At 39.1% G+C, this 13,394-nt stretch overlaps 2 protein-coding genes across 2 annotated transcripts; one reads left to right on the top strand and one right to left on the bottom strand.

Moving 5' to 3' along the window:
• The first annotated feature begins 1,566 nt into the window (after positions 1–1,566).
• LOC113730128 (LOB domain-containing protein 16-like) lies at positions 1,567–2,841 on the top strand. Its single transcript, XM_027254659.2, has 2 exons — positions 1,567–1,997; positions 2,318–2,841. The coding sequence occupies exons 1-2, from the start codon at positions 1,716–1,718 to the stop codon at positions 2,645–2,647; spliced, it is 612 nt and encodes a 203-aa protein (XP_027110460.2). The 5' UTR covers positions 1,567–1,715; the 3' UTR covers positions 2,648–2,841.
• Positions 2,842–11,477: 8,636 nt separating this feature from the next.
• On the bottom strand, positions 11,478–12,646 carry LOC113730056 (LOB domain-containing protein 29-like). The gene is made up of 2 exons (XM_027254535.2): positions 12,272–12,646; positions 11,478–12,159 (listed from the first exon to the last, which is right to left on the bottom strand). Exons 1-2 carry the CDS (start codon positions 12,548–12,550, stop codon positions 11,734–11,736), a joined length of 705 nt encoding a protein of 234 aa, XP_027110336.1. The 5' UTR covers positions 12,551–12,646; the 3' UTR covers positions 11,478–11,733.
• Between the last annotated feature and the right edge of the window lie 748 nt (positions 12,647–13,394).

The raw sequence follows: 13,394 nt of genomic DNA, 5'->3' as shown, positions 1-13,394 counted from the left end.
CGATGACTCTATTGATTCTGTTGTTCCTTTTTTTCCCCCAAGCTTCATATGATATGACGAGCTGTTGCCTTGCCAGCTTTTTCCCACCTTTTGCGTGTGCATGATCTGTATGTATGACTCAGAGAGAGGACTGATCATGAAGACAAACAACCAAGGGTGGGTAATGACCCATCAACTGTGTAGCTTGTACAGGAAATGGCGATCATCACTTTTTAACTCAATATCCTACTTGGTTCTGTGTCACAATGGATCTCATTTCTCAACTCTGTAATTCCTGAGCTGCCAATTAATCGGTGCAGTTAGCGACTCTGTGGAGTAACTTGTAGGGGCGAAAAAGTGAAGATGAACGCAGGATGCTGAAAGCTAGCATTGCTGGTAGGTCGATGAAGGAGCATTTTGGAGTCGGTCCATCTCAAGTTCAATATTTGATCGCCGGCTTCAGTGATGTGTAAAGGTGGGATGGAGAGAGAGCGAAGGGGAGCATACATCTGATTTCATGACATTTTTCGGGACTGACAAAACCAAGGCAAATTAAGTAACCCTACTTCTCCTTCCCCAAAGCTTCAAAGTCAAAAGAGTCACAGGTGCCCTTTAATGGTTATAGTGGTTGCCCTATCTCATCAACACGAGTACCAATATTATAATCAAATTCCACGAGGACGGAGGACGAAGCCATCCATTAGCCATTCGGACCATTCCAATTCTTAAATGGGGAACAGTACCAGGCACTACACAAAAATGTGAGAAAGAGAAAACGCAAGCGCTGGTATAATTAATTTTCTATGGTTCTCTTCTCTGGACGTTGCCACCCACTTCATCAAGACACAAGGCATCTTTTCCTGTTTGGTCAATTAATTATTACTAGTACTATCAATTAGTGGTTTATTAAAAGGTTCTCCATTATTGTTAACAATATGTACTCCTGCTAACCTAGTTTTCACTAACCGCTGCTTGGCGCTTAAGTCTAATTAAGTTGCCGGTGAACCTCTCACACGCGCAAGTAAAACCAATCCATTTTTGCTTCTGGACACGATAGAAGACAGGCGATAAAGATACAGTGGTGGTGGTAGTATATATATATATGTGTATATAAAGAAATAGTCGCAGCAGTTCCCAGGTGCGGCGTTCGGCGGGGAAATAATATATAAAACGAGTAGTGATTTTGGATCTGGATTCAATTCTTTATGAAAGTTGAAACTTGAAAGCAAACAAGAACTCTGGTGGCAGCAGACCAGCGGTGTCAAAAGAACAATCACTATAGAAAATGTATCGAATTCATTCGCGAATTTCTTATGTGAATCACAAATCGATCGAGTTGTAAAACTTGTCCAAGTCTCAACTCTCAAGCTAGACTAGAGGCTTTAAAATATTATGCCCGTATTGCATAAGCCATTAAGAGATGTCCCCTTCGAACCCGGCATACAGACCTTCCATGTCCCCCGTACCGCCCCCTTATAAGACCCTCCATCTCCAAACCACACCCCACTTCTTCAACCCTACCCATCCATCCGTCCAAACAACCTAAAACAAGAGAAGTCCCTGCATTTGCACCATTTTCTAGTGTGCCCGTGCGCCACCAAAAAAAAAAAAAAGGGGTAGTATTCTTTCTATATATCTGCACGCCCATAAATTTTTTTCTTTCTTTTAAAGAAAAGAAAAAGAAAAAAAGAGGTACCCAAAGCCAAAAGTCTCTCTTTTAATAACTTGAAGAGAAGATGGCAAATGGTGCCGGTTCTCCGTGTGGTGCATGCAAATTTCTCAGGAGGAAATGTGCCGCGGATTGCATTTTTGCACCTTACTTCTGCTCAGAGCAAGGCCCTGCTAGATTTGCTGCAATTCACAAGGTATTTGGTGCTAGTAATGTATCCAAGTTGTTATTGCATGTCCCAGTGCCTGATCGCTGTGAGGCTGTTGTAACTATAGCTTATGAAGCTCAAGCAAGGATCAGAGATCCTGTTTATGGCTGTGTTGCTCATATTTTCGCCTTGCAGCAACAGGTATGGTACCGATTCCCTTCTCCTTCTACGGCTAGTTGTTGCATGACAGTGAAAGTTACTTTTGTGCCTGAACTTTCTTTTCCTTTTCCCCCTCCCATTTGTGGAGGGTCATCACAAGTTGGCACTCATCCTGTTTTCCAATCCAATCAATTGTTGTCCTTCATGGACTTTGTTATTCTCTTGATAGTTCCATTTTGAAGCTTTTGAAGTCCTAGCGACTTTTAAAATATATACTCTTCAATGGAAGTTCAAATATTCAACTGTACGACTATTTAGAACTGAAGACGAGCCTTGTTGCCGCCTTTTTGTATGTTTGTCAGGTGGCATACTTGCAAGCTCAACTGATGCAAGCCAGAGCTCAGCTGGCGCAAACCATGATTGACTCATCAAGAAGTGCGGAGAATCACTGGCCAAATAACATGGCTGCAATGGGTCCATTTCAGACTTATCCAACTTATGCAAACTCCATCTCGCCCCAGAGCTCAATTTGCTCGCTTGAGTCCATTGACCCCAGCAGCGATGGAATTGGAGTGCAAGAAATGATGAGAGGCTTAGATGACATTTCCTTCCAGGCATATGCCAGGAAAAGGCCTTCACAAACCGACCTGGGGGAACTTCAAGCACTGGCTCTTAGGATGATGAAAAACTGAGTCATCATCATCCATGATATCAGAGATTGATTTTCTATGGCTTCAAATTATGTACATAGAGAGATTAGAAATGAAGTTTGTGGCAGCAGTATAGTTAATTTACTTAGCCTCAAATAGGCATTTTTTTTTTGTTCTTTAGGTTTTTATTTTTTCCCCCTTAAACCAAATATAAAGTGCAACGACTTTGAGATGAACCCTAGTTATCTGTGTCAAGTCTCGAATCCGGGGAACTCAAATCCTCTTACTGTGTTGACTTTTGGGCCCTATCCAGATAGCTAGTTTAATCGCATTAGGAAGAAAATGCTGCATTTACCCATGAACAAGAATAATGAATTTTGACATGTTCTGCAGTATCTTGGACATTTGTGAACTGGTGTGTCTTTAAATTGTTAGTACTTAGACGATGTCCTCTGATCAAGTTGGATAAAACAAAATACGTAGCGTAAGCAAATTTTGCAAACTTTTAATCGGGTACCAAAGCGTATTAACAATTGATGCGGGTTTGAACCCTCTTCTGTCAGTTTCTGAAAGAGCTTTCTTAACAGCATAGGATGATTGATTGGTTGTGTACTCACTGTACTGGGGAATAACAGGACACCGTAAAAGCTGAGTCCTTACTCGTAATCACAAAAGGTCCCGTTGACAGAAACTTCAGTGATCCCCGACAAATTTGATAGCATCTGATGAATCAGGGAACACGTGTAATGATGCCAGCCCCAATGTTAACCTTGCTTGTTTCTAATGTCATCAAGATTTGCTTTCCTCAACGATGCTCTGCGAAACCGACCAATTAATTAATTGGCATTTCCAATGATGGCGTTGTTCCAAGTTAATTTCAATTAACATTGGCATAAAATTTGTGTCAGTTCTTCAATCAATGAGAGGTTTTACGAGTAGAATTAGCCACCTCTCCCGTATACTACTCCCTCTGTCCCACTTTGATAGTCCTGTTTTCCTTTTTTGTCTGTCTCAAATTGTAGTCCACTTTCCAATTGAAAAATATAGTTGTATTTTAATTTTCCTAAAATATGTTTATTCAATGTAAGTTGTTACTATAAACTTACTTTATTTAATGAGAGTTGATTCTTTTTTTACCATCAATTCAAGTTCCCATAAAGTTGTATTCTAATTAATGTGAGGGTATTTTAGAAAAATAGCTACCTAAATTGATTGTTCCAACAAAGTTAACTACTCCCTCCCTTTTTTTATAACTGACGTTTAAGAAATTTGCTCTAGTGTACTTTTATCTGTCGTTTTATTATCCCCATACAATATTAATTATTTTTTCACAATTTTACCCTTTTATTTCTCTTTTCCAATACAGGTAGAGCTGTTAAACAAGCCGAGTCGAGCTCGAGCATAGGACAATCGAGCTCGACTCGAACCCCTAATCGAGCTAGCTCGAGCTCGGTCGATTACTAATTCGAGCTTCACAAGGCGCTCGAGCTCGACTCGATGTGGTGGTAAAAAATTCGAGCTCGGGCTCGAACTCGAATTTGAAATCGAGCCGAGCTCGAGCTCGAGCTCGCGAAAAACTCAAGCCAAGTTTTTTGAGATCGAAGCTCGAGCTCGAGCTCGTTTACGGGAGACACCATATCAGACCCTAGCACACTCGTATTCAACAAGTCCAAACCATCAAATTCAACAATACAAGCTCGAGCCAAATGACAATACAAGCCAAAAACCATAAAATGGAGAAACAAAATGTCCAAACTCGGATTACAATGTCCAAACCACATCAGATTACAACATATCAGTGACCAAAATGTCCAAAACAGATTAGATAACAACATTTCCAAACCAAAATGTCCAAACTCGGATTACAATGTCCAAACCACATCAGATTACAACATATCAGTGACCAAAATGTCCAAAACAGATTAAATAACAACATTTCCAAACCAAAATGTCCAAACCAGATCAGATTACAACATGAAAAAGTACATAAACAGCCACCATCAGGTATAACTCAAGTGTTATTTGACTATAAATATGTAGCATTTCCTTCATATGATCACGGGGGACTACCAAGAGCAATTCAATGAGTTTTCAGAAGCCATCATCTTCACTGGAAAATGCAAAACATGCAGCCCAGCCACGCTCTGCCATCAGTTGGAAAGGAATCAGGAAAAGAACAAATCATTTTTTTTCTTATTTTGTTTCTGTTTTGAAATTATACAGCCAAAAAATTGTATTGAAAATATAACTGCAGAGGGCTGCCCATGCACCCTAAGCATAGTTAGTGAACAATGTATTGAAATGAAAATCGAGCGAGGAAAAGAAAGGAACAAGTTTGGGCATAGAAAGATAACCTAGATTCATAACTAAACTATCAAGAACTTTAGATTCAAATTCTAAAGTTTGGGCACAAAATGGGATCAGTTTGCAAGAAATAGATAGACTCCAAGATTACCAATATCAATAATTTGTTTTTCATTTTGTACCAAACATACTTATTCATCCCAAGTAATTCATCTTCAGCCCGCAAAGATTGAATCTTGAGCTGCATTTGACGTATAATCAGTAATTGAATTTTGATATTTTAAGCAACATAAATCAAGTAAAATGTTAGGAGTTTACCTCCCCTGTCACGGGAAAATAATTTCCCAGCCCTCCCAAGTTTAATTAAAAAAAAAGGGAATCACATTACACCATATCAATTTTGACTGCTGCTGTCCAGTAGCACAATCACTGAAGAAGTTTGGCTAAAAATTAAGGCTTAAAGCTAATTTCAGCTAAAAAAAAGGAAAAAGAAAAGGAAGAAGAACGAGAAAACAAAAGTACAAAGTCATCGTCTATTTTCAGGCTAGCATTAATCTTCCTGTGTCTGAGATCTCTTTAATTGCATTTGAAAGGGAAAAGGGCCAAAACAATAAATCCAAAAAACAAAAAAACTGAACTGTTGGATTAATTTCTAGACCAGGAAAACCAATTAATTATTAGGTCTGCAATCTATGAACAGGAATTTGCAAAATTTGGAGAAGAAATGGTTACTACTTACCAGAATGTAGTGAATCGGGGTATGGTAGAGGCCCCTGGCTCTACCGAGGTGGCTCCGTACGGCGCTGCTCATGAATTCACGAGCAGTGACGGTGGCGAGAATGGAGGGTGCTCCGTATGGTGAGTCAGTGACGGTGGGTGCGGCTGCGGCTGTGGAACGGAAAAAGGGTTGACAGAAATCAGAGGAGGCGCCTGGCCGTTGCTGCTGCGGCTGCGGCTGCGGCTGCGGCTGTGGATGGCGCCTGGCGGTGAGAATGGCGGCTGCGGGGTGTGGCGTGAGAATGGAGGCTGCGGGGATTGGGGTGTGGCTGCTGGGTGACGGCTATGGAACGGGAAAACGAAGGACCAAAAGAGAAAAGGAAGAATTAGGGCTACACGGGACTTAGTTAAAGTACCACATACATATTGAAATGACGAAAATATCCCTATCTTTCGAGCCTACCGAGCTTCTACGAGCCGAGCCTTGCTCGGCTCGTGTTTTAAACGAGTATTGATTAGAACTCGAGCTCGGCTCGTTTCTCTCTGTAAACGAGCCGAGTCGAGCCCTTATCGAGCCGGGTCGAGCTCGGCTCGCGAGTTGGCCGGTTCGATTAATAGCTTTAAATACAGGGTTCTTAATTACTACTCCTAGTAATTATTGCTTCTCTCTTTGCAACAACCCTAGTAAATTATCTGCTCCATATAGTACTCTAGTGAGAGAAAACATGGGTGAATTGGACAATTAATGAGAGTACAAAAGGAAAGTAGTGTACATATTTAAGCAATGAAAAACTTTTCTTAATTGGTGTGCAAAACCTTAAACGTCAGTTATAAAAAAAAGGGAAGGAGTATTTTTTATTGAACTGTGTGAAAAAAGAATCAGAACTATCAAAGTGGGACAGAAGGAGTAGTAGTTTATGGAAACAGTCAACCCAAGCGACTTAATTGGTAGGAGGAGACTGTTATTTATTGCCCTTAGGAATTCATTATTTAAATTTAATATGTTCGAACATCTGAATTAATCAAATGTCACTAGATTTATTTTAGACAAAATTTAATCTAAGTGATGAACTATTCATTTATCACGTAACGTGATGCACATTCAAATGCCTTTGATTTAATACTTAACAACTCACGTAGAAATTTAACGAATTAGATATCGGATTTCAGAGTTTAGATTTGAGTTTTAAGCCTTCAGTTAGTTCTAAGAAACGAAATAAAATTTTTTTCAGACTTCAATTGATCTTGGTCGAATCGGGATTTGTGAGGAAGAGGTGAAGGCTGTCATTATTATTGTTCTCGAGGGCAAGCACACGTTTGGGAAGAGTAGGTAATTAAGTTGAAAAGGTCCCCACTCGAGCAGGGGGTTAAATTAATTAGTAGGTTTACCTAACATAAGTACTAATGTTAACAATAATATGAATACCTGCTGTCATAGAACCCTGTTCTCAAATTGACAGACAAAGTGTCCCCCTGATTGACTGCACGAGGTTACATCATGAGTATTACTAGCAGTTTTGTGCAACTTCCGTTCTGTCCTGACGGTTTAAATTCTTCTCATAATACTAGTGTACTAAGAGCCTAATTATCATCATCCAACAACATAAAATGAGCTCTAATCCATCTCACAAATTTTTTATTTTTATAGTATTAACACAATACATAATTACATCTCATAATATATGTCTCTTGTGGGACGATGGCAAGGTCAAGCGCGGCGTAACCTCTTTCAAACTCCCATTTCGGCGTCAATAATAATAATAAAAAAATAATAATTAAGAAGAGACGACGAAAAAAATTGCTCATCAATCAACCCTATTATTGCCTAGTCAGAAGTCATGATGTCGTACAAGGCTCCGTTACCAGGAAACCAAAAGTTCAATGTTACATGTGGAAATCTCGGAATTCTGGGCCAGGCCTCCAACTATTATTATACTCCTACTTACTTAGCATTATTATGGGATGACCGACCCACTGGGAAAAAGGTCAGATGGGTCCAAACCCACCTTAGTCGAAAAAACAACTTTGGACGGGCAAAGAAGGAGGAAGTCAACAAAGTTGTCGAGGTTGCCATTTGATTTAAGAGAGGATCTTGGGAGGTGAGTTTTGATAAGGAATTGATAAAAAAAAAAAAATAATAAATAAAAAATGTATAACAACAAAAATTGACTGAAGGAAACCATAGAGAACTGACTGCTGTTTTCCGTGTTCAATTTTTGACCGAAGGAAAGCCGACAAAAAGAAGAAGTTTGGTGGACGTGGAGGAGATGCAGTCCGTCCACACTCGAGACAGAAGACGGCCCAAAATCAAATGGCTCTTCTTGGAAAGTAATGGCCCATATAATTAATTTGTCAGTTGATGTGATCTGCACGTGCCGTAATTCTCCACTGACAATCCTTGAGTTATCAGTCAGTATTATTATTATTTTTTTGGGGGGGGCGGGGGGGGAGACGAGCCCACCCAGAGGATTTTTGTTACGACAATTGACATAGGATGGATTCTAAGATTCTTCACAGAACGCAAATCAGATTTTCATTCCTACTACTTCTTTACTACTAAGCAGTATCGGAGTTTAAGGGTTCAATGTTCAAACACGTGACTGATATCTGTGTACTAAGCTACGTGCATAATTTTCCTCCCTGCCAAGGAAGAAAAAAAAAACACAGACAGAGAGAAAAGAGAGAGAGAGAGAGAGAGAGCTTTGAGCAATCATTCATATTTTTTGATTTTGGGCCATGGCCGGCATCGTTTACTAAAGCCGCACGCCTGGACAAGACCACATCTGGATATGGGCTCACCATTTATCTATCATTTCCCCTCCCTCCTCCTTTCTCTGGGAGGCTGCCACACGCCACACGCCATTAATGTCTTATTAGAAAGCAGTAGAAAGTAGAATGAAAAGTTGATAGTAACTTTTTTTTTTTTTTCCCAATTACCCTTTGTCATTCATTATAAAATTTCAGATGAGTTGCTCCGACCGACCACCCTTGAGGTTTATCATAAGATAGTTTTTTGTTTTTTTGGGACGAGTCTATACAAGCTCAGAGGGCAGGAACAATTAAGGGGACCTGAACGGAATACCTTTAACGTCGGGAACTATATCATCCTTTGGGATGCTTGCAACCAACTGTCATCTCATATGGAGCGTGGCATCGTGTTCGCGGATTGAACATTTTCAGCTGACGCAAAAAGGGTTCAGTCAATTAACGAAATGGCTAATTATTTCAACCGTGTATATCTTCCGAATATATGGGAGGCTATTCTGCTGCGAAGCATCTGAAAGTTTCTCTCTTAATCACTAGTAGTATTTATAGACAGAAGAGAGCGGAGGATCAATTGTGAAAAGAGTCCCAAACTTGAGATTGATGAGCTGTTGCACCGCGAAATTAGAAACTGATGAATGAAGTTAATTATCAGCTAAGCAATTTTCAAGTTTGCAAAATTAACAACATGCGGCGAAAGCGAAAATCCTCACTGAATTTTCAAATATAAATGGGCTTCATTAAACCTCCATTCCATACCAGGGAATTTAATTAACTCCTGATAATTGTCTGTCCTCACTTTTGAACATAGGTCAATATTCTCTGGGCCTGAGCAATATGGAAATTGACTAACTTTTAGACTTAATGGTGGAAAGATTCGTTCTTTTGTTTATTTTTTGCTGTTTCCCGAGTGAGTGGCCGCAAAACAAGAATCACTGTTTCAAGTCAGGAAATGTATCTTGGCTTATATGTGAGCATGATGAGGGTGTCTTTGCAAGGACATGCTTGTAGATCATTTTCTTGGCTATTATATATATATATACGTTTCTGTTCTTCTAATTTCTTTTTCCTTTTTTTTTTTTTTTTGATAAATCGTTGTACGTTACTTTTCATGATAGGGATCAGCAATCTCTCTAGCAGACCAAAATTCAGCGACGCCGTAAAGTCGAGAGTAAGATTGCTGAACAATGCCCCTCTATTTGTAATTGATTAGATGCGTTGTAATGTCAAACAAATCAGAGCAATGGCCTCTGTGTGTTTAAACTGCTAATAATCAATCAGATAGTCATGCAAAGGCCTTCATGCAGCTTGAGGGACATCTTTCAAGGAACAGTCAAGCAGTTGCAAACTGCAAAACTTGCTATAGGATTAGAAGGGGCTAAATGACGCAGAAATTTGTGAGGCATTTGTTTTTTTAACAGCTAGCACTACTTAAACCAGTAACTGCATCTGCTCCTCCGCCGCCACCTTCCGACTCTTACAACCAACAAGAAGAAAAAAAAAAAACATGATTGTTCACTTCAAAAAATTTCTTCTGGCGTTTACAGTTCTAAAGCAAATAAATTGAACAATTAAATGAATGTCAGATAATCTTTCCAACTTTTACCGATTGTAACATCTCCAAATATATTCAGCTCATTCATTTCCACTGAATGTTTTCGAGCTCATTCACCGGAGCATACACCCAACTTAGCTTGTGCAGCTCCTCAAATAGGAAAAGGAAAGACAGTTATCATATACGTCAAGTAATGTCGTGCAGAAGTTTAGAGGAATAGAACACTGGAAAGGCAAGCTTAACGCCAAGAACCTTTTCCAACATGAGATGATGAGATGCTTACAAACTTAAATCATGAACTACCATATAGCCGCGACCAGCATACAATAGATTCAGCGTTCTTTTAACAAACTTCAAGCCATGTTACCTTCTTCTTTCTGCTGAGATTCATCTCAACAAGCGACCATGAGATGCAATGCAATTTCCGATCCTTTGGAAAAGGAAAACAATAAAACTTTTTCAATTGTACGTGTTCGGGCTATATGACACCTCTCCGTTTTCTTTAATTATTTTTACCAACTATGTCCTTTTAAACCAACGTTCTCTTTGCTGTAGAATCTAATAAACCCTCCATTGTTTATACTTCCAACTTCTTAAGGTTATAGACAGGCTAACTCAAGCAAATGACACCTATGATCACCTTTTATGTGAAGCTTCCAAACTTGAAATCCCTAAGGAAGCAGGTTTAATAGAACCAGTCTGCTATTGTTTATTCCAACTTTTAAGTCTAACTACTATTATATTGAAAAGATCAGAAGCAGGTTTGCTGCCAAACAGGTAAGCTGCTTTCATATTTTGACCTAAACTTACACATAAAACCTAACAAAGTTCAAGAGTTGAAAGATCAAGTATCGCATAATACCTTTTTCTGATTCAACCTGCAAAAGTACTGGTCCTCGGACTTTGTAAAGATTCAAGCAAACCATCCAACAATGAATATAAAAGGTGAAAGACTGCATGATGAATGATGTTAGGTTTACCACCGGACCTCGACCTAGACTAATTGTCATATTGCAGACCAATAATACATATTTAATGTCCTCGGGATTGCTCATAGCTCAGTATTCTAGATAGTCAGATTCTTGGAATGATGAGATGTTTGACATGCTCTTCCAAGATATCATCAAGTCTACTCTGCTGTAATTAATAACCTAGGGCTAAATCTTATTGCCTATAATGATTAAGTTGCTCCAGTGAATCATTTGATGGAAAAATGAACTTAATTAGTGGGAGAAAGGATCCACAGCGAACATAAAATCAGTTTTTTATTTTTCTAGAAAGAACAATGAAGAACAAAAGGGAAAAAACAAAGACGGAAAAATTGAAACACACTCGAGAGTGTCTTCTGAGGATAAGGGGTGCTCAAAGTTTATGCATAACTTTAAGAGGTGGCAGAAAATTCACATATAAGACCAACATAGGCTCATAATGGGAAAGTTATATATACATAACCACTGTTTTAGTACTGTTTTGATTATGTCCTAAATATAGGTTTAAGTAGCTAAGCTTTTTGGGAAAGCTGATTTAGCTAGGTTGCACGAACATACTTTAGTAATGTAAAAAAAGTAGTAGTATACAATCATATACGTTATCCAGAGCTACAAAAAGATATTAGCTAGCAAACAATCATAGGGTGACTTACAGGTTTCCTGATGAAAATAACATCTTCTAGGGTTTCTAACTGATCATTCATGGCAGCAAAATGCATGTTCATAGTAGTTATCTTCAACCCCCTGATGATATATATATATATATATATATATAGCTACAATCTAGTACCCCTGAAATCTCATGAATGTTGGATGTATCTGAAGGCTACTGACTGGAGATCTTCCATGTCATGATCTGGGAATCCCCATTGCTCGTCTTCAGGTGTTTGCATGTGATCAAGCGAGTCCATTGATTGAGAACCTGTAGAGATGTTCTCTCCCGGGAGATTAACAGGATATTCATAGCTCCCCAGAGAGGTCTGACTCATTAAGCCCCTCTGGAAATGCGACATTTCCCCGTTTTTTGGGACAAAATTGGAATCGAAATGAGGAATGGTGCCTGAATTTTCTGGTTGAAACCAACTTTGAACATCTGGTGAATAAGATAGGCACTTCCCTTCGGACTTAATCTCATTAGGGTTTGCGGCAGTGTTGCTATAGCCATTAGCAAGACATTGAGCTGCTTGTTCCCTGAGAAAAGCCAGTTGGGCTTGTAAATTGACAACCTGCATAATTGAAGCAAAACATTTCCAAACAAACTTAGTAATTAACCTCAATTGGGGTTAAATTGATTGTTCTAGTTCAGGTTCCAAAATTTTCAAGTAGCAATTAAAGAACCTGCTGCTGGAGGGCAAAGATATGTGAGACACAGCCGTAAATGGGGTCCTGAAGCCTAGCCTGGGCTTCGTAGGAGATTGTCACGGCTGCTTCGCAACGATCACTTACAGGTAAATGAGCAAGAAGTTTTGAAACGTTGCTAGCACCAAAAACCTTGTGAATGGCTGCAAAATGGGCTGCCCCTTGTTCATGACAGAAGTAAGGAGCAAACACACAGCCCCTCACGCATTTTCTTCTCAAGAACTTGCAGGCACCACAAGGAGAACCAGAGCCTGTCATCTTGAGAGAGATGATCTTAATTACTGTGTTTTAGCTGGTGATGATGGATTTGTGTGCTCTAATGACAGCCCAGCGCAAGCATAATCACAGTCTTTATAAACACCACAGGAGGAGAGAGGGGATGCTAAACTATTGAATTCTTAATTATATGTGGTTCCCTTATTGGGCTACAGTTTTCATTATTTTTTTCCATTAGAGAACAGCTCTTCATCCCTCATCCCAATTTTATACCCTCGTTTGAGATTCCATTCAACATCCTTAAAGGACAAAAGACCTAGCATGAAACAAATCATGTTTCTATTTCCTAGCTCGATGATTGGATCTTATTCAGCTCCCTCTTATTTTGTTCTTTTATTAATTCGGTGGTTAGATTTCGTAATGTAAATTTGTTTTACATTGATATGGAAGTGTATAATACTATAATATTCGAGAAAACCAGATTTGGTTGATTCGATTTGACACAATATTGGTTGCTCCCATTGCTGTTCCAATGAGATTCATCTATCTTGATTGTGTTTGGGTAATTAAGTAAAAAGATTAACATCCGTCTTTTTATCATTTCTCATTTATTTTCCACCGACATATGATGGCAGTTTGGTGAAGCATAGCATTGCACAGATGGAATTTCAGAGCAAGAGACTTTTTTTTTTTTTTTTTTTTTGCAGTCGACTGGGGTTTCAGACCAGATACAACAAAGTTGTCAGTCCGTTTGAGCCATTTTTATCTGCGGCCATAATTTATAAGATTCAGCAATTTGATGATCCTTTAACAGCTATGTTATAGCCGCAAGAAGATAAATGTATGACATATATATATGAGCCGATGTAATAATGATAATGTCAAA

The sequence above is a fragment of the Coffea arabica genome, chromosome 1c (assembly GCF_036785885.1).
Source record: "Coffea arabica cultivar ET-39 chromosome 1c, Coffea Arabica ET-39 HiFi, whole genome shotgun sequence".
Lineage (NCBI taxonomy): Eukaryota > Viridiplantae > Streptophyta > Magnoliopsida > Gentianales > Rubiaceae > Coffea > Coffea arabica.
The sequence above is the reverse complement of the archived record's forward strand: the minus strand, read 5'-3'. Positions and strand labels throughout refer to the sequence as shown.